The 22,264-nt window shown below is 37.6% G+C and overlaps 2 protein-coding genes across 4 annotated transcripts; one reads left to right on the forward strand and one right to left on the reverse strand.

Moving 5' to 3' along the window:
* Positions 1–186: 186 nt before the first annotated feature.
* On the reverse strand, positions 187–18,244 carry vkorc1l1 (vitamin K epoxide reductase complex, subunit 1-like 1). 3 transcript variants are annotated; one of them, XM_077223250.1, is made up of 4 exons: positions 17,920–18,244; positions 12,667–12,776; positions 5,174–5,548; positions 187–5,076 (listed from the first exon to the last, which is right to left on the reverse strand). In XM_077223250.1, the coding sequence occupies exons 1-3, from the start codon at positions 18,108–18,110 to the stop codon at positions 5,322–5,324; spliced, it is 528 nt and encodes a 175-aa protein (XP_077079365.1). In that variant the 5' UTR covers positions 18,111–18,244; the 3' UTR covers positions 187–5,076; positions 5,174–5,321. The 3 variants fall into 3 exon arrangements, with proteins under 3 accessions (XP_077079365.1, XP_077079374.1, XP_077079380.1); XM_077223259.1 differs by having other exon boundaries at positions 5,170–5,548; XM_077223265.1 differs by having other exon boundaries at positions 5,162–5,548.
* Positions 18,245–20,603: 2,359 nt separating this feature from the next.
* Positions 20,604–21,712, forward strand: LOC143732380 (nuclear protein 2-like). The gene is made up of 2 exons (XM_077223399.1): positions 20,604–20,888; positions 21,383–21,712. The coding sequence occupies exon 1, from the start codon at positions 20,649–20,651 to the stop codon at positions 20,871–20,873; it is 225 nt and encodes a 74-aa protein (XP_077079514.1). The 5' UTR covers positions 20,604–20,648; the 3' UTR covers positions 20,874–20,888; positions 21,383–21,712.
* Positions 21,713–22,264: the final 552 nt, after the last annotated feature.

Here is a 22,264-nt window from a genome sequence, read left to right on the forward strand (position 1 = left end):
AATTAAAAAAAATTTACGATATTCTAATTTTTCGAGTTTCACCTGTAGTTCTTAGATAGAATCTCTGCTAAAACAATTTTATTCTTAAGAGTGCATCATGGTATGCTTTTCCAAACAGTTTATGTCAGTTCTCAACACATTTCTCTCACAGGGACAGAGGTCAAAGGACAAAAGGGGTCGAAGACATCTGGGGGAATGTTTTAATGGCAGATCAAATCCACACAACAACGACACGCGTTAATGTTCACTGCAGTGTCTCCTCCAGCTGATCCCAGACACAGATCTCACGATGTCCTTCTGCGTTCTCCATAACACGTAATCCATGTAGGAAAACACAGCATTTAACTCAAATTCATATTTGGCAAATACAGAAGCAAACCGAAACACAGTTCATTTTCCACAAAAGAAATACCCCAAAAAGGTGCGTTGGAAATAAAAAAAAACATGGAATCTCCAATCCGTCCATTTCTCATTTCTGTTTATCTACTAAAATATGCTTGAACTTTAACAGTCTGTACATCTACAGGGGCTCGTCGTCAACGAGACGCCCCAACAATTACATCAGGAAATAAAAAGCAGAAAGAAGAAATGCTATCTGAAACTTACATTGTACAATTCTCAGGACTGACGTGGTGCGTTTGCAGAAAACACCAGAAATAATACAGAGATGGGTGGAGGAACAACCAAATCGTGTCCGAGACGCGTCTGGATTTGGGTTTACAGTGTTTTTGCTGTTTTAACAGTGAGATATCGAGTTAAGGATACTGGTTATGAGACAATACCGAGATAGTTCTAAGATCACCAATCTGAGGACAGACTTAAACCAAAGCGGTTTCGAATCGAGGCTGCAGTTATTCCAAGGCCCAGTGGACATACAGAAGGCACTTTTAATGAAATTTTAAGTTGTGAAGGCAAGCCTTTTTTGTCATTTTTGGGGGATCTTGACATTTGAATTGGACGTAAATTTAAAAACCCTTAGATATCATCATCTTTAAAGTCAAAACTACCCATTTACTTCACGTTCATGCTCTTTGATGATTGGTCCGTGCACATTATTACAATGTTTGTTATCTTAAAAATAAAGGCTCCAAAAGAGGGTTTTCACAGCAATTCCATAGAAGAACCTTTCAGTGAAAAGTTCTTTGTGCAAAATAATCTTTTTCCACTTGTGGAATGGAAAGATTCCATTGATGTTAAAGGTTCTTCATGGAACCATCAATACCAATAAAGAACCTTTATTTTTAAGAGTGTATAATAAATTGAAATGCATTTTGAAATTACTTCACTTTGAAGATAATGTCATCTAGATCGCTCAGGCTCTTGGTTAATAAAAAAAAATTGAGGAAACACAGTCAGGTCCTTTTCACAATCCCTAATGGATAAACTCAATCTCTAGACACTGAATGTCTTTTCACTCTAAAACACGTCACAGTACTCAAGTAAAACGGGTTGCAAAGGGTTTCATGTTGACTTCGATGGGAGAAACCGTGTTTCTGGCATCAACTTCTCTGCGCTGAATATAAAACCAACAGAACTCACACACACGACTCAAGACGCTAATCTACATATCCGATCAGCTCTTGTAGAGAATTGAGCTGCGTAACTCTAACTATGCTTCGATTCGTCCGCTCTGACCACTCAGGTTTGGCTGCTAACACTTAATGAAGATGCACGGTTTAGTTCAGCCATATATAGACAGACGTCAACCACAAGTCGTGCTTCACAAAAGCATCGTCACTGCTGCTCAATACACAGTTTCCAATCAACGGTTAATAAATTAGGAAATAACTCAACATCACCAAGCCATATACTTTAGTTTGGGTAGATACCATTGCTAAATTGCTGTGAATGAACGCAAGACTGTGAGGGATAAAAATACAGATTTTTGAGTCTAAAATCAGGTCTGTTTTTCAGAAAACAAATTTTCAATGTCCATCACAACCTTATTTTCATTCACAAGTTCACTAAACTAATTCAGCTGTGTGTTTATCTTGACTTCACATTAACACAAAGCACCTGATGGCCGTTTGAAAACTCCTATTAGCTCAACATCACCAGAAAACATCGACGAGGAGATCGACTCGTCCAATACTGGATTGAGTTGGTAAATTCAGATCAAGTTTTCATTGTGTGAACCAACAAAATAATGACTTTTGCAGTGTCCAACACGACAGCTCAAGACATAGACGGACAATCGGACATACTTGAAACTCGAAATAAATTAAAAGAGGGACGAAAACCGGCAGGTTTTTGACTCGTCTGTGGACAATTAGATGTTGCAACTATCCCAACAGCTGGAGACAAATACTGAGAGGTAGCGGTGAGAAAAACCGAGAATCGTGGGTACTTGTAATTATGTAGGTCTAGGGTGACGGCGGGCAGAGGGGTTTATGGGTAACAACATCGGGGTAAATTACACAACAGTACTACAGTAGATGTGATGTCAATCATGCTACAACATAAAAATCTTCCCAAAAAAAACACAAAAATAAGAAACTATCATGACATACGATGGAATTGAAAAAGACAAGTTGAATTAAAATAGACCTAAACTCAAACAGAAAGGGTGGAAACCTGGGAGAGACTGACTAGTGTACTTACGAAACTAATAATAAAAGTAGTTAATCAAAGCTGACATCTCCAGGAACACACTGGTCTTTTCAATCGGAAATTCGTCGGAATTCCCACAATTACGAGTTACTGACGAGTTTATTAAAGTTGAAGAATTTTGCAAAGCTCTAAATTCAGAATTTTATGAAAGTGCAGGTCATTGACATTATATAAATGCCCTAAACTTCAGCAATACATGTGTGGATAAAAGGCTAGTTCACCCAATAACTTAAAACTTCAGCGTCAATTACTCACGCTTATGTCGTTCCAAACCTGTAAGACTTTCGTTCATCTTCAGAACACAAATGAAGATCTCGGTTTAGTCAAAATCTTCTGAAAAGACATGGTCGCTTTATACTAGGGGTGGCACAATCCGCCGCCTTTTGGGTCCGATACCGATTCCTGGGATTCAGTATTGGCTGAATAATACTAAAATAATAATTAAAATAACAGTGCCGAATTAGCTAATAAACTGTATCTGTATGCCTCACTGTGGGTAAGAGACTGTGATTATTATTTTGTGAAAGGCATCAAGCTTGACTTAAACATTATTTTCCTAACTTTGTAAAACAATAAACGGACAAAATATATACTATATAATTAAAAGACATATAAAAATGTTAAGCTTTTTAATGAAGCAGCAACATATGATAGATAGGACAGAACAACTATGGCTATCAATAAACTGCCATTGCGCAAAAGTATTGTAATATCAAAGGCTCCAATTCAGAGCGGCACGAAACGCTCATGCGCATCGCGTGCGCGGAATGATGCGCTCGAAGCAACACGGAGTCGCAGCGCCGACTGACAGTGTTGTGGTCAGTTGTGTTGTGATCTAACAGACACCCGGCAGAAAGTAACACGTGAAACTCCAAGATAAAGTCATTTTAAGCAAAACCATAAACCTTTATCTACAGATCTACAGTATAATATTAGGAACATTGAATCATCTTGGTGAGTTTCATCGTGTTGACTGTCGTAACCGCTGTTTGAATTGTGAATGGAGAATGACTGACAGCCGCCGCGGAGGGAACTTGAATTTAACGACTTAAATCTGTACCTCACATTAAACTACATTGAATGGCTTCAGAAAACGTGGAATATAGTACACGAAAACATTATGGTTCTTTATAATATTTTTGTGCCTTGTGTTGTATAACAATAACATGCGCACAATATCGGATTTGGATGGTCTAGTCTGGCCGATATCCGATTCGGCAAAAATTGGCAGTATCGGAGCAATACCGATACTGAGTGCCGGATCGGCTCACCGCTGCTTTATACACTGAACAGATTGAATTTAAGCTTTAATTCACATATAAACATTGATCAGCGAACATAAACAGAAGCTCAACTGTGCTTGCTTGATGCCTGAGAATAAACCTCATTGTTTCTCGCCTGCTTGAGCTTTCGTTTACCACATCTAAAATCTCTCAGATTTCATGATGAATGAAAGTCTTGTGGGTTTGAAACGACATGAGAGCGAGTAAATTATGACACAATTGTTATTTCTGGGTGAACAGCTACACATTTAAATACAGCCAATAAATTTGGCAAGAGAATTCAGAAGTGAATTAATGCAGTGACTGCATCGATTTGGTCTTACCAGCGCTGGGAAATAAATAAATAATCCTTGAGTCTGAAGACGACCACTGGAAAGATTGTCATCATTCATCTCATAATTACAGTAATTCCAACAGGACATTAATGCAGCATTTAATCTGGATCAAGACCCCCAACAGAATGAGCAAAACGCATGAAGAATAACGCTCACAATCGCTGTTGAAAACACTCATTCGAAGTGACGGAGATTGAGACTTTTTAATTGTTTCGACGGTAAAACACAAACTAGTCTGGAATATTGCTTTGCGGCAGCTATTTACAGAACTGCGAAACAAACAAATTTAAAAAAAGTAGTCACAGATAAATCTGATCTACACACATACAGCTCACATTCTTGCGTGTTTTGAGTGGTCCTCTTCCAAAACAATAATAAAAATAAAAATAAACTGTAAACATAAAAAATTACACTTTATTTGTCGTTTTCGTGGAATCATCTCTGCGAGCAGTACATTAGCCTCATGATCACTCGTGTTTACCCTTTATAAACCTTTAAATTCAGTCCCGCTGGAATCAGCTGCTCCCAAAGAGCAACGGTTTTCCCAGTGGATTCAAGTAAACAGAATTTCTAAGTCTCACATTGTTTTCTCCGTTATTTTATTCCTCAGGGAAAGCACGCCTTCTTCCGTTTGTACTGACTGGAAGTTTCCTAAGAGCTTTCTGACTGCTCTCTCTCCTCTCTCTCAAAGCGCAAACCTCATTTTCATCTCAGGGAACAAAGAAAACCAACAAGAAATCAAAACAGACAAAGATTTGTGTTTCTGTTTTCCAATCCTTCCTGTAAACCTGTGATCTGTGGCCCCTAAAGTTAAACGTTTTCTTTTCCTTGTTTAATTTTTTGTTTCGCTTACACACACACACACACACACACACACACACACACACACACACACACACACACACACACACACACACACACACACACACACACACACACACACACACACACACACACACACACACACAACAGAATGAACATTTGTTTGGAAGCAAGGTCTCCTGGTGGCAAGTCACAAATTTTCAGAGGTCACATTTTCCCCACGTGTTGGATGATTTGTTATCCTTCTATACTTGTGGTTGTTGTTGTGTGTCTAGTCCCGCTTGTCTTGGAGCTGCTGCTTCCAGGCCTCGTTCAAGTAAACCAGTCGCTTGTAGTTGAGCACAAACAAGATGAAGTTCAGTAGGTACGTGGTGACGCAGATGAAGCAGAAGTCCTTAAGGACGAAGTAGAGAATGTAGCCCAGGTACAGCGAGCCCATCACTGACGCGATCGAGGTGGTCATGAGAATGAGAGCAGCCATCGCACTGGCCGTCAGACCTACACACACACACACACACACACAGCAGTTAATGCACTGCCAACACGAGTTCACTGCCACATCAACTGCATTCAATATAATAACCTTCACACATGATGGTATGTGTAAGAATATGAAGATAAAAATATGCAGCAAATTTATTTATTCATCATTAAACGCCATTCAGCATTAAAAAGCTATATTCACAGAAACTCCTATTACATAACTAAAAGAATGCAATATACAATAAATCCACTTACATTGCAAAATCAAAGGCAAAATGTCTTTCATTTAAAAAGAAAAGATTACCATTTTGTTTTTTCTTCATTTTTGTAGTTATTTTGATGCCATATGAGCAAAGGTTTCAACATATACTGATATATATATATATACACACACACAAAATATAAAATACTTATTTAGTACACACATCTACATGTGTAAATATACAATAAAATATGGGAATAATAAAAAAACAACATTCTTCTTATAATTAAAAAATTGTTATCATATAATTCACCGTAAAATAAACACATTTCAGATTTCAAGTTTCTTTAAACACTAATAATTTCTCTATAAGTCGCATTGAAATCCAGATCTTGCTGGTGTGTTACAATAAAAATCCAAGCCAAATGTACTCAACTCCTTCACTTGTCACTTCACATGCCAAAACAATGAATACTGAATGAATGACACGTATTGTCACTCAGGCTGTGTTTCTATTTCTGTAACACACTGAGATTCTGCCTATGTGGTGTGTTTCAAATCACACACTCGTGAGGTTGCATTGCAGTTAGGATGATGCTTTAAAAGGTAAGTGCCTTCATAGACATGCAGCTAAATTGGTTGAGTGTAAAAGAGTGGGCGTGGCTTATGATGGGGGGCGGGGCTTTGTCAAGCTTGACCTTTCCTCCACTAATCATCACTTGACCCCTTCGAAAAAGGGAACGTTTCTCCTGAACAGAGGGCATTCAACACACACAGGCATACACACACACACGCACACGCACACGAACACACACACACACACACAGTCTGGCTATTCATAGTCATGAAATTTCATTAGGGCAGAGCAGGACAAAAAGATCACACACACACACATTAACGCAGCAAGCAAGGACAGGAGAGGAAGAACTTCAGACTCGCGTCTGAGATTCGGGTCATAGTGGAGATCAAGATTTCAGATATTAAAAACATGTTCAAGTGTCTGTTGGTTTAAGGCTACACACAACACGAGGGATCTGTTGCAAAACATAGTGAGCTCTACATGGACAGCTGCCTTTAAAAGGCCACTTTATAACAGAAATTAAATGTTTGAAAATGCAATGTCATTTTTTCATCCCTGTTTTAATTCATACAATAAACCTTTGCTGTGCAGAAGCTTATCTGACAAAAAATGCAATATGTTTTTGAAAAGGAATTGTTTTATTATCACTTGATTAATTTAAATATAAATTAATTTGATTACCACCGTTTTTGATGATAAATTTGTGGTAAAGCATAAAACACAGAAACAACGTGGAGTTTGGGAAAGAAATACAACAGATTTCATAGGGACCTATTATTGTTAAAGTATTAAATTGTTAAAGTTTTCTGATTAAACTTTAAAAAATTAAAGCAAGACACCACACGTGTGAACAGGGTAAAAAGGATCTAATTTATCTTTTGAAAAATTGTATTACACATTTTCTGAATTGTTTAAATAAGAAAATGAAGCATTTTGTCAATTAAATATAAAAATAATTTGCATACGTTTCCAGAACAGCAATCTGAACACAGGTTAAACCCCAGATTCAAAATTTGTTTCATTTTGTTGTCATATTATTAAATGTTTTTACTGAGGGGATTTTGGATCTATCTTTTTATCACTCCAGAAATCAGAAAATACTGTCAACAGACTTTAACAAGGTTTTTAGGAATACCAGGCAAATGATACATGAACATCTTCAGAATATATAGGTAGGAATAAAAGTCTGTGTAAAGCTGCTGAAGTGGAGATTTCCGATTTAATGATATGGATTAAAATTTAAATCTACATACGCAAATGGATAAAGTCCAATAAAATAAACACTTAAATCTTTGGATGTTTTCTTTCCACTATTCTGAAAAAAGACGCCATGAAAGCAAAATCTCAAAATTGAACTGTGCATGAAAAAAAAGAAAAAGTTTTTGCCTGTAGTTTCTTGCATTAAAATGGAAAATTTGGGGGTGAAAATTAAAACTGACTTGGTATTTGCCATAGCAAGCGCCACAATCAGTTTAATTACCACTTTAGAAGACAGCTCAGTAGGTTTTGCCGTTTGTTTGAGTAACTGAACTAACAGCCTCTCCATTCATTCAGGTGTCGATAAGAAAATAAGACGACAAACTGCACAGTAAATGTAAAACAGTTTAAAGGAAGTGCACAACGATTCCACGCTTACAACCGTCCATCCCTCAGAGAGCCAACTGCACGCTGGCATTATGCAAATGTGCTGCAATAGTGTGAAGAAAGACTTCAGTGTGTCCAGTTACAGAAGCACAATGAACCTGAGGACAGATCAGCAGAGCCAAACACGCAGAAGAACTTGAGTCAGCAAAGCCCACATGACCGCTGAGGAATGAAGAACGGGACATTATGAGGCAGGCGTGCGTGTAGGAATCGCTCAGGACCACACATCCAATAACCCAGTAGCGATTACTCAACTAGTTTCTCAAGATTTGTTTAGCTTTAAATGTTTGTAGTGGTTTTTAAAGGGTGATCACTTTACAGAAAATATATTTCACGCTCCCATTATTACAGATTACATGCATTTTTTTTTTTTTTTTTGTGACTAGTGTGATGGTTTTGCGCAAATTCAGGTTTCATTGAATCTCACAAACAAACAAAAAATGTCTAGGTCATATTTGATCCCAGAAACAAAAAGACTATTTTAGGATCATACGGTTTTTGACATGGCAACATAGTTTTTCATGACATTGAAAAATTATGACATCCCTATTAAACAACCGTGGCAAAATTAGACATCCCTATGGAGAAAATGAGTTTTTACTTTGACTTTTTGCACTCTCTTAACAATGTTTTAATAGTTTTAGTTATGATAATAATATATCCAGACGAGGGGAATAAGAAATATAGGAGAAGCTGATACGGCAGTAACCGTATGTTCACACCGCCGCCGACTTGAGCGGCAAAGAAGCTCTAGACGCCCTGTCAAGGACGCTTGTCAAAAAGTACGGGGAAGCTTGTTGACGCTTTGGTCGCTCTGACGTAGCAGGGAGAAGAGAAGTGTCACAACATGAAATGTCACATGAGATCGGTGTTTTTGCATTCCACTTCTCTGCTTTTCTATTTAACTATGTAAACACGCGCTAGACTGTGTGCTTGAACTTTGTGTCTTTTGCCGCGTCTCGCGCATGTCACAGCGTTTTAAAAAACGCGTCATTCAAGTTAAAATAAGTACAACTTTAAGAACAAAAATGTAAACTATCCCAGCTATTTTATCCCATGCCTCGTTCTTTTGTAACTGGTCCCTATAAGCAAACAACGTCATATCATAAATGATAGGAAACCCAGCAACGGCGATTATTAGCTTCTCCTCCATTTTATCTGAACTAATGTTTTGGTAGGAACGAAAGATTACATCGTGTGTATCTCCGGAATCAGCCAGCGCGGAGGACGTCTATATTCCGGTTGGTTGCTGGCTTTTGCCGCTGCTTGCCGCGTCATAGCTCATTACCATAAAGTTGAGCTACTTTCAACTTTCTGATTGACGCTCAAAACGCAACGCCGATGGATTTGACGCTCCGTGCAGATGAGAGAAGCCAGCTTGCAATGAAAATGAATGACTTCCGGTAGCTTTGGAAGCTCAAGTCGGCGGCGGTGTGAACGTACAGTAACTCAAACACATAGTCTGAGACGTTTGCCTAACAATCTGTCAAGAGAGGAGATTGGCGCATAAGAGTGGTGGGGTTAAACTAAGGTTGTGAATGTTTGACATTTGCTTTATCATTGAAACGTCTAGAGATTTCACCCGTCAGACATGCACAAGTGAGGGCATTCATTCAGAGCTTTAGATTACAGACATTAAAGTTCCTGCTATAATCTGAGACACTCAAACATCCCTTACATTATCGATCTCAATCCTGTTTCAGGAAACGATACGAGTTAACTTTCATCTCTTGCTAATACTAGACACCGTACACTGCACAAACTGATGTAGTAAATGTAGTTTAAGGGGCTGGAAACACCATGCGTGTTCTGGTGTTTAAATTATGGCTGATTGATTATGGGAAAAATCATAAATTAACACCATTGACTTTGGAAACTTCACCTATTTTTTACTTTAATTTGTTTTTTATTATTTTATTTTTAATTGTCTTTTTATCAGTGGATTTTATTGATATTTTAATATATAATTCAACTGAAAAACTAAACATTAAAAAAATAAATAAACAAATTCGTAATTCAACACCATTGACTTTGGAAAGATCATCTGTTTTTAATTTTATTTTTAATTGTCTTTTTATTAGTGTATTTCATTGATCTTTGAATATATAATTTAACTGAAAAACAAAAATGTAAAAAAATTAAAATAAACAAATTCGTAATTCAACACCATTGACTTTGGAATCCACCTATTTTATTTTATTGTTTTATTTTTAATTATTTTTATCAGTGGATTTCATTGACCTTTGAATATATAATTCAACTGAAAAACATAAAAATGTGAAAAATAAATAAATAAACCATATAATATATATGCATGGAAGAGGGGGTTTTGGGCTCAGTTTAGCTCCTCCTAAATGGCACAAGGCAGGCCCAGCTCTAAGGAGGAAGCTGGTAGTCAACGAGGTGCGAAAGCAGGAGGAGAGGATGAGATGTATAAAGGCCATTTCCCAGGCCAAGCAGGGAGAGTGGATGAGATGGGAGAGTGTGGAACAACGCAAAATGGGCTGGCAAGACCTTTGGTCAATGGAAGAGAGTAGGATCAGTTTCCTTATTAGGTCAACATATGATGTTCTTTCATCACCGCAGAACCTAAACCTCTGGGTAGGAGAGGATCCCTCTTGTCCTTTGTGTTCACACCCTGCCACATTAAGACACATTTTGACAGGATGTAAGGTGGCTCTTAGCCAAGGTCGGTTTACTTGGCGCCATGACCAAGTATTGCGATGTTTGGCTTTATCATTGGAAGGCAAGCGTAGTATGACCAATAAGTTGCCGCCTTTTATAGCAAAACATTACACGCAGAAGACAATATTCCTCCGCCCAGGCGAGCAACCACCAAGAAAAGGTGCTAACACCAATTCTCGCCCAGGACAACTGGAAGCTGCTAGGGACTGGAAGATGCTGGCTGATCTTGATCAACGGCTTATTTTTCCACCTGAGATTGCCACCACTAACCAACGACCAGATATTTTTTTGTGGTCTGGATCAGCACGCATTGTTCAACTGATAGAGTTAACAGTGCCATGGGAGGATGCGGTAGATGAGGCATATGAGAGGAAGAAACTGCGGTATGCTCATCTGGCCACTGAGGCAGAACAGCGAGGATGGAGAGTCCAGGTTTATCCAGTGGAAGTGGGTTGTCGAGGTTTTGTGGCAAACTCTACAACCCGGTTCCTCAGAGACGTCGGATTCAGTGGCCAAGAGTTGCGTCGCACAGTAAAGAACTTATCTGAAGCAGCAGAAAGGAGCAGCAACTGGCTGTGGTTGAGACGGGAAGATTCTAGCTGGCTGTGTACAGGCCGCCATCCTACGGTTTCGTAGATTTCTTGAAAACTTGGAGTCTGTTGGTTTATTTGTATAGGTCGTATAGTATTTACAGTCATGACGTTCCTGTGTATATTGCGTGGATGACGGGTGGTTGGGCAGATATTATGTTTTGCGGTAGGTGGTATGCCATACGGAACCGTTGCCACTGAAACTGCATATTAACGCACCAGTGGGGCTCGACAGCCTTAGTCAAACGGGTTGGCGCGTATGGTTGGGTTGCGGAGAGATTGTGAGATTGTGGTTAGGTCTCAGCAGCAGGAGGGATGTAGAGGTCAGTAAGCTGGGCTGAGTTGAGTGGGGGACGGAGGGGGGTGACTCTGGGACGCCAGAGTCACTGTCGAGCCCTCTTGAGGTGTCGTGGGCTAGTCGACGAAACACTGAGGACGGATGGTGCCCACTTGAAGACCCTAGAGATGTCCCCTACTCCGCTCAATCCAGAGGGTTGTTATGGGGGGACCGCACTGTGGTTGCAGCCGTTGTGTGTGCTGACGCGCAAATATTAACACCAGACAGAAGGAGATTCACGTCACCATATGGAAAGAAGCGTAAATGGATGGAGAAGCATTGGTTACTGTAAAGCTACGTCTTAGTTGGTGATTATCTTGGCGAAAGCCGAGTACAAATCAGCATGAAGTTTTAACATCTACTCTCGTGTAATGGAAATCATACACAATAAAAAAATATTATAAACAATAAAATCAAATGTATGATATCAAAAATAAATAAGATCACCTATGTTGCACTTCCACAACCTACTGAAAACTACTAAACGCCATAATAGTTTTCTCTCAATTATCTTGTTTTCATAATTGTCAAAAGTCAAAATCAAGTCAATTTTATTTGTAAAGTGTTTTCACATACACATTGTTTCAAAGCAGCTTTACAGAAAAAAAACATGATCTTAATGTTTATAAAATCTTCATGCCTCAGTTGCATTTATAAGATTAGAGATGGGCGATAATATGGTTTACATTTTGCGACGATACAAGCAGTTTATAACGCTCTACATTATACGTTATGTATCAATATTATATAAAGAGCTGGGCGATAATACATTTTGCAACAATATAAACAATCAAGCGGTTGAGAAATTGTAAGTGAAAATAGCCCTAGTTTAAATATAGCTACAAAAGTGCACGAAGAAATCTCAACACATTTTTAAAAATTTAACGGACATTAAAAAAAAAAAAATGCACCCAATGACCAAAGACATTCATCAGAGACCAATAGACACGTTAGTTTGAAATATCAAGATTCTGGCCATAAAGTAACATTTATTATGGCATATATACTTTCTAAACTGGTGCATCCCTATAAAGCACCAGTTCGTGTGAAACAGTGGCAGTATCTGCAGATCAGTGCGGTTTAAGATGTTCTTACCTAGTAACAGCTGAAAGACATAAAAGAAAATCCCATAGACACTGTTTGGCTGGTTTACTGCACTGTCGTTCCCAAAAATGGATCCCAACAGTCCAAATCCTCGACCCCATCTAGAAAACACAACAGAGAGAAACAGTCAAAAAGCAGAAGTTAAAAGCAGACAACATGAGAGACAAGAACTAAATATATATATATATCTTAGTTCTCTGGGCTCCTCTTGGGAACACAAGAACATTAAGACAGAATATTTGGCCTAAATCAAAACTATACAATGATCAAGGCAGCAGCAAACAGAACAGTTTCTGACCCAAATTGTTTGAAATTACACCAACAAAGGAGAAAAGTGGTGGTTTCCCGTCACATCCAATTCCAGCATTTGCAGTCCAAACACAGCCAACATTAATATTGGGTAAAATAGTCGTGGGTAGTTTAGTTCCTCACTGGGGTTTTGCCTTTTAAAAATGATTTCAGTAGGTCTGTCTGTAAACACGACTTCCCAGGAGGACTAGAACGCACCACAAGTTACTTACGGTTCTAATGAAGTAGAGCTGCGCACAATTCTGGATAAATTGAGAATCACGATTTTTTGTTTTGAATAGAGATCACGATTCTCCCACAATTCTGAACAGACAACTAAACAAAATAGCATGTCATTTACTAGAGTTTCTGACAAGGTATTCATTCCTGCAGTCTATTTAAAATGTTGAATTAAAGGACAATTCCGGCCAAAAATGAACCTAGGGCTAAATAACACATGGGTACTGAGTCGACCGTTCTCTGGGATGCGTTTTCATGATAATCGAATGTACCCAGTTTTAACGTTAGTTTTAGTTTAACCACAGATTAGCTAATAACGCTAGTATATAGGGCATAGAATAAGTAACAAATAAAAATCGCTAGTTAATATCACTAACAAGGCTCAAAATAGCCCCACACTAACACAGTAGCATAATGAGGGTCTCTACCTGCAAACCGAAGCATTGAGAACTTTGTATGATGATGCAGGGATGCAAAAATGCGGATGTATAATCTGTACATTTACATTTCAGACGCTTTTATCTAAAGCGACTTGCATTACATTTCAAGGTACACATTTACATTCTTATCAGTTCTTTCCCTGGGAATGAAACCCATGACCTTGGCGTTGCAAGCGCCAACGCTCTACTATTTCAGTAAAGCGAAAGTTCAGTAGTTTTTTTTTACGAAAACCCTGAAGCTGTCAAAAGTCAGGCAAATCGCATCACCCGGCGGACTTTTGCTGACAAATAAATGTGAATTTCTCGGTCCAGGTAGCATGGAGAACGAGTAAACATTGTTCATTTACATATACTACCAACACAATACAAAGCGTGTATACACTTTAAGAGAAAACGTGAACGTAGGATTCCAATTACGGTTTATGTAGAACTGGAATCTGATTCTTATATGGGTCTGAAGTGTTTGAAAATCCTGAAAACTATAATCGAACCCTGAAAAAGGCATGTAACAGCACTTCAGCTTCATAACTTCCTACCAATGGATTAATTAAAGAGCCAACCGTGCCAAACACCAGAGGTCATGCCCAATCTCTTCCATATGTCCCATCGTTCCCAGTCAAAGGCACACATGAATAATAATGCAGTACAATCATGATTCTGTTTCTAGCAATATTGCATCAAAACTTCAGTGTCTCAGTGTCAAAACTTCGTTGCCACTTGCAACGCCAAGGTCATGGGTTCGATTCCCAGGGAAAGCAAGAACTGATAAGATTGTAAATGTGTACCTTGAAATGCAATGTAAGTAGCTTTGGATAAATGCTTCTGCCAAATGCATAAATGTCTCCCAATACAACAAAAAGATCATGATTATTAGCAGGCAAGGTCTGCATACCAGACATGCGTCAACATTTTTTCACTTTTACGAGACGTTTAATCCTCACTCACCGACTGTACTCTCAAACAAACAAAAACAACTGAAGACTTGCAAAGTGTTACCTATAACATTTACATATGTTTCTAGGTTATAGCTAAAGAAACACATATTTGACCTGTAATATTTTAATGTTTAAATTATTTTCTGTAGAGTTCATTCAGTAGAACTTCTCATTTTAATACATTCATATTTATATATTTATTTCATTTAGCACATTTCAGTTCAGCACTGTTTTACTTGGAGTGTTATGTTTGTTTTTAATCCAGTATCCATTTTTAAAAATATCGGTTGAATAATCGGTTATCGGCATACGGTCAAACCTAAATATCGGTAAAATCCAATATCGGTTGACCTCTAATATATAGCATATAATAAGTTGCTCTATACATAGCAATTACATAAGCTTGATCACCCACAAATGCTTCATGGGATTGGGCGTTCTCTGAAAAGCTCTTTTAAAATGACGTTCATTGCCAAGCAAGGTAACAGTGATTTCTCTCAGTGGTGGATCTCTGCAGGATTATGGGATAGTTTAGGCTAGTTACTTCCTCACTGGGATTTTGCCTTTTAAAAATGATTCCTTAAAGTTAAAATCACTGACTTGTGGCTTGTACATCAGTAGGTCTGTCTGTAAATAGTCTCAGGTTCAGACATCATGCACACAAACCATTGGCTGAACAAATATTTAAAACACTTCAGGAGTTTCGAAGTCATCATCTGATTGGTTGAATTCTACAGGATTTCCGGGAGACAAATGTGTCGCTTTCGTTAACGCTTTGCCTGGAAACAAAGCCGTCGTGATGCCAAACCCCCTCATGGAAAAAGAAAGCCGTTATGTTTATAACTGTGATGAGCGTTTATCAGGATCAACTAAACGCTGGATTTTCAATTATGTGAAGCATGTGAAGTTAACGGGATAAACTCTGTAAAATACATCCAAGAGTTTTACACGTCTGTCTTTTATTGTAGGGACATCGAATTTACATTTTCACGCCCCTTAACATGACACTGAACAAAACGAACTTTGATTGGTTGCTTTACATGTCAGTCAGACGGCCTCTTCGAAGTTATTGGCCAATGAAAGATGCGATGGAGTCCAGACCTTCTGTCATCAGTAGAGACTAGTCCGTAAAGCTTTGTACATTACTGTTAAAAATCAATTACCTTATGGAGAAATAAATTGGATTTTCACTTCCAGAGTACAATTTTTGCTCTCTTTAACGACCTAGTCAATTCAATTTCTGATACCAATACATGCATCAAAATAATGCTGTTATCTTCTGTTCTAGTGTCTGCATTTCAGGTTTGCTGCACTCCAAATTAATTCCACTATACTATGAACTTTAAATACAAGAGTTCACTGGTCTGAAACTGCAAACAAGCTACGTGCATTGAGTCATAAGACCATCTTTGGTTTGTCTGGCAACTCCAATGGAGATGAGATATATATTCCAATATATTCTCCTCTTACAGCAAAAAATAACATCTTTCTCCTGCAGAAACACTTAGAAATCCTTCCACAAACCTTTAGACAGGAGCGCAGTGGAGACTCAATGATCAATGCTGTGCTGATTCCCAACAGAGTGGCGAAACATAAAGGCCTAGCAAAAGATCTGGTTCATGTAAAGCCATCTGATCATCTGAAGTCCGTTCTGCTGCACAATAAAGTCTTATAAATGCCGGTTCCCTTTAAGAGCGAGACCTTAAGCCTGATTATGTAACGTTCCTGAAAACCTTCACCCAGCTGGGAGTTTTGTTTGATTGTTTTCCCTGTTGAACACCTGGGACGTCACTCTGTGAGCAAAGAACGCAATCACCATAGACAATTTCATAAACTTAGGTATGCTAATTCACAGCTTTTGTATCTCTTTAACTATGCTTGATGATGGTAATAAAATAAGTGATCATGATATATAATGCTGTCCTATTTATTCTCAGTGATGAGTGGGCACATCAACAGATTCACAGAAAAAGCCGGAGACTATTAATACTAGATCTGCAAGACACATGAAGCACATCCAAAGCAGTTCTGTCTGCCGTCATCTCGATAAGCGAAAGAACCACTTAGGATTATCATAATAATCATCCCTTATGACAGCTGATCTATGCTGATATGATTTTGATAAGCATGTGGTTTGTTTTCACAAAACAAATGTTGTTTTCCTGAAAGTGTGTCTGTGCGTGTAAAATTCACATGACTTCTGCAACCATATCAGCATCTTTTTTTCCCTCAACAAGTTGCTCAAAAGAATTGGGCTTGTCATCGCTGAATCAACAGGAAAAACTATACATACACATATATATATATATATACACACATATATATATATATATATATATATATATATATATATATATATATATATATATATATCAAATGAAGGATGCACCCTCACACATTATCATTACATTACGATTATTACTTTATTCTTATCGGTTTATACCATGCGAATAAAGTAAGCACTATAAATAATTGCTAAACCACACCATTAATGGTCAGATTATGTGTGAGGGTGTATCCTTCTTCAGTAGTAAATCAGGAACTGACTTCTCATAAATAAACCAACACTGATTTCAAAGGTTACTAAACCAAAGTTGAACCCAGATCAAACCCATCCACTTTTTCATCCATATACATCAATAACACATTTAAAGGTGCAGATGCACGTCATACGCAAAACATGAAGAGAAACAATTATGTTATGAAACTGATGACAGGTATGAAACAGCCTGTTGTACTCATATTAGGGATGTGCTGTCAAGTTAGCTGAAGATGCTTATAAATAAATTAATGTCTCTGATTTCACCCCGAGACCACAATTTATTTATATTTATTCTCATAAATAAACGCATATGAATTAATGTGTATTATAACAACATTCAGCGCACTGATATTGAACTCATTCACTCATTAGGACGGTTAGCATTAGCTGCTATCGCACTGTGTTTGTGTTTCACAAGACAAAAGCCACATTCAAATACAGCTTTAAAAGAAAGTCCTTTCATTTATATCTAGATGTATGGCCTACACCAATAAGCAATTCATGAAAACACCATAAATATAAGACAAATATTTTTATTTGATCAAATTCTCAGTCTGTAAGGCGGCCGGGAGCGACTCTCTGGCTGTGTGTCAAACCCAACCGAATCCCCCTATCTAGACAGTATTTTCAGCTCTACACACGCAAATTTAAATTCTGAAACGCCCCTAAAAATAAAAAAAAATAAACAAAAAGGGTCGAATTGTTGTTTTCGAGCGCTCAAACGCACATATGACAGACAGAAACGTTGTCTATGTAGGGAACTCGCTAGGTTTTGACAAACAGTCCATCTCTCTCTCACCTGGACGTGAAGACTTTGGAGCAGCTGATGGAGCTGCTCAGGTCGCACATGGCGCGGTAACTGGCGTCGCGAGTCTTTTCCCTTTCCACATGGAAAGCATACAGGGATATCAGGATTCCTGAGAGACACACGAGAAGCCGGACTATCCGCTCCCAGCGAGGGGTGGACACTCGCAAGACGGGCGCCGCCATTTTTTCCCGGCCTAAGCACGAACGCGCGCAGCCTCCCCTGCCTCAACCGTTGGGCGCGCGACGTGGAAAAGCGTCGCGACGTGTCATCAGACCATGGGGGCGTGGCTTGTTTTAATATGGGCGTGGTCTGTTCGACAGGGCTTGTTTCTATCAAGCGTCTCGCCATTCTTGTGTTAGTGGGGGCTTTTATAATAGAATAAAATTCAGGGCGTCTTTGTGCGGCCCTTTGCACCCGATGTCACACCCACGTGTTGTAAAAAGCTGCAAGCGGTTATACAGAGATAGAGAACTTTTGATTAACTTACATAATATTCAATTCAAATTCAAAATTGCTTTATTGGTATGACTGTAAATAATACAATATTGCCAAAGCTTGGAATACATAGACTGACAATAAAAACATAACATAACTTCAGTTTCAATAAACGGTGTAAAAATTGTGTGTACATTTGATAGTTTTAACAGACAAAAACACACATTACTGAGGGTCACTGTGGTGGTCAGTAGAGGAATATATATAGATATATATTCACACACACACACACACACACACACACACACACACACACACACACACACACACACACACACACGCACACACACACACACACACACACACACACACACACACACAAAGTGTTCTCACTTTAACTAAAATATAAGGAGTTTATGATGAAATTAATGAATGAATGCGTCAAGAATTAATTTGATTTTATCTTGAATTATTATTTTATAATGAATTATGAGTTGCTGGTTAAAATTAATAATAATATTAATAATTCATTACATGTATATAGCGCTTTTCTCTGCACTTAAAGCACTTTTCAGTCTCATAAAAAAATGTGTCATATATTGTGTGTTGTATTGACTTGCATTATGTGAATTGCATTTTTTATAGTATAACAGACATCATTAAACAGAGTTTTAAGTGCTACTTTAGTTAAAACTAGAGTAAAGTTTGATGACAAACTTTGATGAAAGTTCAAAATAACTTTGAAAAACTTACAGTTTTTTCAGAAAAAGTAAAAACATGTTGCTAACATGATTTACCATATTGCTAGCATATTTAAACACATTGTTAACATGATTTTAGCACATTCCTAGCATTTTTAGTATGTTAACCTAGGATAGTCAGGAAGCTTTGCTAGTAGTAGACAGCTTAAAGACTCTATCCACCTTATTTTTCAACGTGGAATTTAGAGGTTTTCTATGAATGTGAGAGACTTCAGATTCATTAGCCGCTACAGGGAATTAGTGAGAAGAATATATCAAGGTGCAGTAAACTGTAAAACTGTTTGCGCTACAAACTAGCATGTATATAGTTAATTAAATTCATTTAAATAACATGGTGAGAAATACCGGTTTGCAATATCAGGCAGCATATAGTGCGGTTTTGTACAAATAAAAATAGCTGAAAGCGAATGACACCGGAAGCCAGACACTCTTTGTTAAGCCATAATGACATTGGCATAAATGAAGTTACACCATGTAGTGAAGCCACAGTGCCACATTGTGGCTTCTTTCTGCTGCACCACATGCTTGGATCATATATATATATATATATATATATATATATATATATATATATATATATATATATATGTGTGTGTGTGTATATTCCACTGCTTTGGTTTTCTAAAAGGAACAATTTTTTAAAGACAGATGTGCAAAGCTGGGTAATGAGAAGTAACAAATAGGGAATATAATGCCCTTAACATCGGTTAAATGCATTTTTTTGTTTGTTGCTTTGACAGATGTACTGTTTAAAATCACTGTTCAAGCAAACCTACAGTTACAGTACCTAAAACAGAAACTTTGTTGCAATAACATGGTTTAATGCATCACTGTTAGGACATTTTAATATGTCACTAGAATGAGTAGCTTTTGCTAGCATGTTTTAACATATTGTTTAGCATGTTTTAACATGTTGTTAGCATGATTAGCATGTTGCTAGCATGGTTGGTATAGGAATTATACTGTGCAGAAGTATGTAGAAAACTCAGGAAGGCAATAATGTAAATGTTTCTTTTGTAATACATTTTTTTAATTTTTATGGAAGATTTTTCATTTGAAATGGTTGGAAAACAAAACCAATGATTTATATGACACAGAACTGCATAACTGCACATAGTGTGAATTTTGTAATATATGAGCATTTATTAAAAGTGTATTCATGAAAATATAAACATATATAGTCCTATATGACTTTTGCACGTTAAATGTACTTCTGTCAATAAATAAAAGAAGAAAAATACGGAAGTGAGCTTTCTGATTTTTTTTTTTTTGCATGGATTCATGGATAAAAAAAACTAGCGTTCAGCCAATCACAATATCTTTACATTAACCAATCAGACGAATCGTATTAAAATGCAGCCACTCCCACGACAGCAAGAACTCTCCGCCAATCACCGACGAGCTGTAATACACACGTGACTTTAGGGTTTCAGAAAACTGTGACATCAGTGTTGTTTACTCACAGAAGAGAAGAGCTCGTGCAGCAAGACAATTCGCTTTTAGCAATATTATATTCTAATAAACATGGACATCGATAGATTAGTGTCATTTGAAGAAGCCCACTATGATCAATATGATTATTATAACCTGGAGGAATATCCCTGCCATGCCGGAGGAAAAGGCAGAAGTAAGAAGGAGATCGAATTGAACACTAATCGCCATTCCCCAGCTGGACACGAGAGAAAAATAGCAGAAAAACTGCAAAACAGTGAAATAAAACGCAGGAGAACCAAGAGCTCGACATCCTGAGGAAAATGCATCGAGGTAAGTATGATCAGATTATGCTTTTTTATAATGAAAAAAGGGGGCATTTCTCTCTCTTTAGTTTATTTTAAATTATACGTTACTCCTGGCTCAATGTTTTGTTTATAGTTTTTTGTCTGTTTATTTTACTGGCTTTTTATCTACTGTTTATAATTATATTATTGTTGTTTGATTCTGTTTTCAGTTTGTATGTATTTGTATTTGTATGAACTGTATGTATTTGCCTTTTATGTATGTTCAATAAAAACAAAAACAAGTATGAACAGTTAAATGTTAAATGTGTTTGCACACTTGCTGAGCGACATGTCTAGGCAAATCCTCCACCCTCTTTGTGCTCCAACTCCTATTTATGTAGCCACTAGGGATCACATTTTCATGAGATTATATGCACCAATACATGCATCTCCTGTTTGTAATTATGTAATAACACATTGAATGCATAATTTTTTATTGTGTTGCGAATATTCCTAATGTTTTTTTTTAATGCTTTACAGAATCAGACCGCACATACTGGAAATTGATGAGTGAAACCGGATCTTGGTCCAAATGTCTGTTTTGCCTTTTTCCCGACCCACTGAATGTTGATGTCATTCAGATCGAGGCGCGCGCATGCGCACCTGTTCCACATTCTGCTGCTGTCACGTGATACGCTGGTGTGTGCCGCAGCAGTTCTTGACGTGTGTGTTTGGGTGTTTGGTGTTTCACGTCTTAAACGTTCACTGACTTTGGAAATAAAACATGTTCATCTAAAAGAACTCATGTTTTCTTAAAGACGCTGTAAATTTCTACAATGGAATACTTAAATAAATATGCATAATTCTCTATGTGGTTTTGCATTGTTTATGTTTTGTATAAGCAGCATATAAATGCAGAAAGAAAAGAAAAGGTGTCAAATGAGTAAATATATTTAACATGAGCTTCAGGTTTTCTTCATGCAGCCTCACAACTAAACGAGAGATATGCAGATATTCTCAACATAATTTTATATTAAATAATCAAATGCATATTTGTGTGGCTTAAGTGTCCAACCACTTTTTGGGCAACTGTATGTAACTTTTGCACATCTTTTGTGAAGGTGAATGGTTTTTCAGATGTGATTGTATACAGTAAAGGTACACTATGTAACTTTTGGCCCTCTAGTGGTTAAAAAAACAAAATTGCATACATTCCTTATGACTGTGCGGATGAATATGGTTCTTTCTCATAATAATAATAAAAAAAATAGATTATCATACTGCTCACAAAACATTCAGCAGGCTTAAGAGATATAACCAGTTCAGATGGAAAGGATCTCAAGCTGACTAGCTGAAGATGTTACTGCAGCTTTACACATTAATAGACACAGTACATGCGAATAACACTGTTAGAGAGCTAGA

This window comes from Siphateles boraxobius, unplaced genomic scaffold (genome assembly GCF_051911475.1).
Source record: "Siphateles boraxobius isolate OS27281-9 unplaced genomic scaffold, OSU_SipBor_1 120, whole genome shotgun sequence".
Lineage (NCBI taxonomy): Eukaryota > Metazoa > Chordata > Actinopteri > Cypriniformes > Leuciscidae > Siphateles > Siphateles boraxobius.

Excerpts from the sequence above, each read along its gene's own strand:
- LOC143732380 (XM_077223399.1), top strand. The coding sequence starts at position 20,649 with ATGGACATCGATAGATTAGTGTCATTTGAAGAAGCCCACTATGATCAA.
- vkorc1l1 (XM_077223250.1), bottom strand. The coding sequence starts at position 18,110 with ATGGCGGCGCCCGTCTTGCGAGTGTCCACCCCTCGCTGGGAGCGGATA. Across the intron at positions 12,777-17,919 it reads TCCAAAGTCTTCACGTCCAG|ATGGGGTCGAGGATTTGGAC; the intron begins GTGAGAGAGAGA and ends TGTGTTTTCTAG. Across the intron at positions 5,549-12,666 it reads TGTCTTTCAGCTGTTACTAG|GTCTGACGGCCAGTGCGATG; the intron begins GTAAGAACATCT and ends GTGTGTGTGTAG.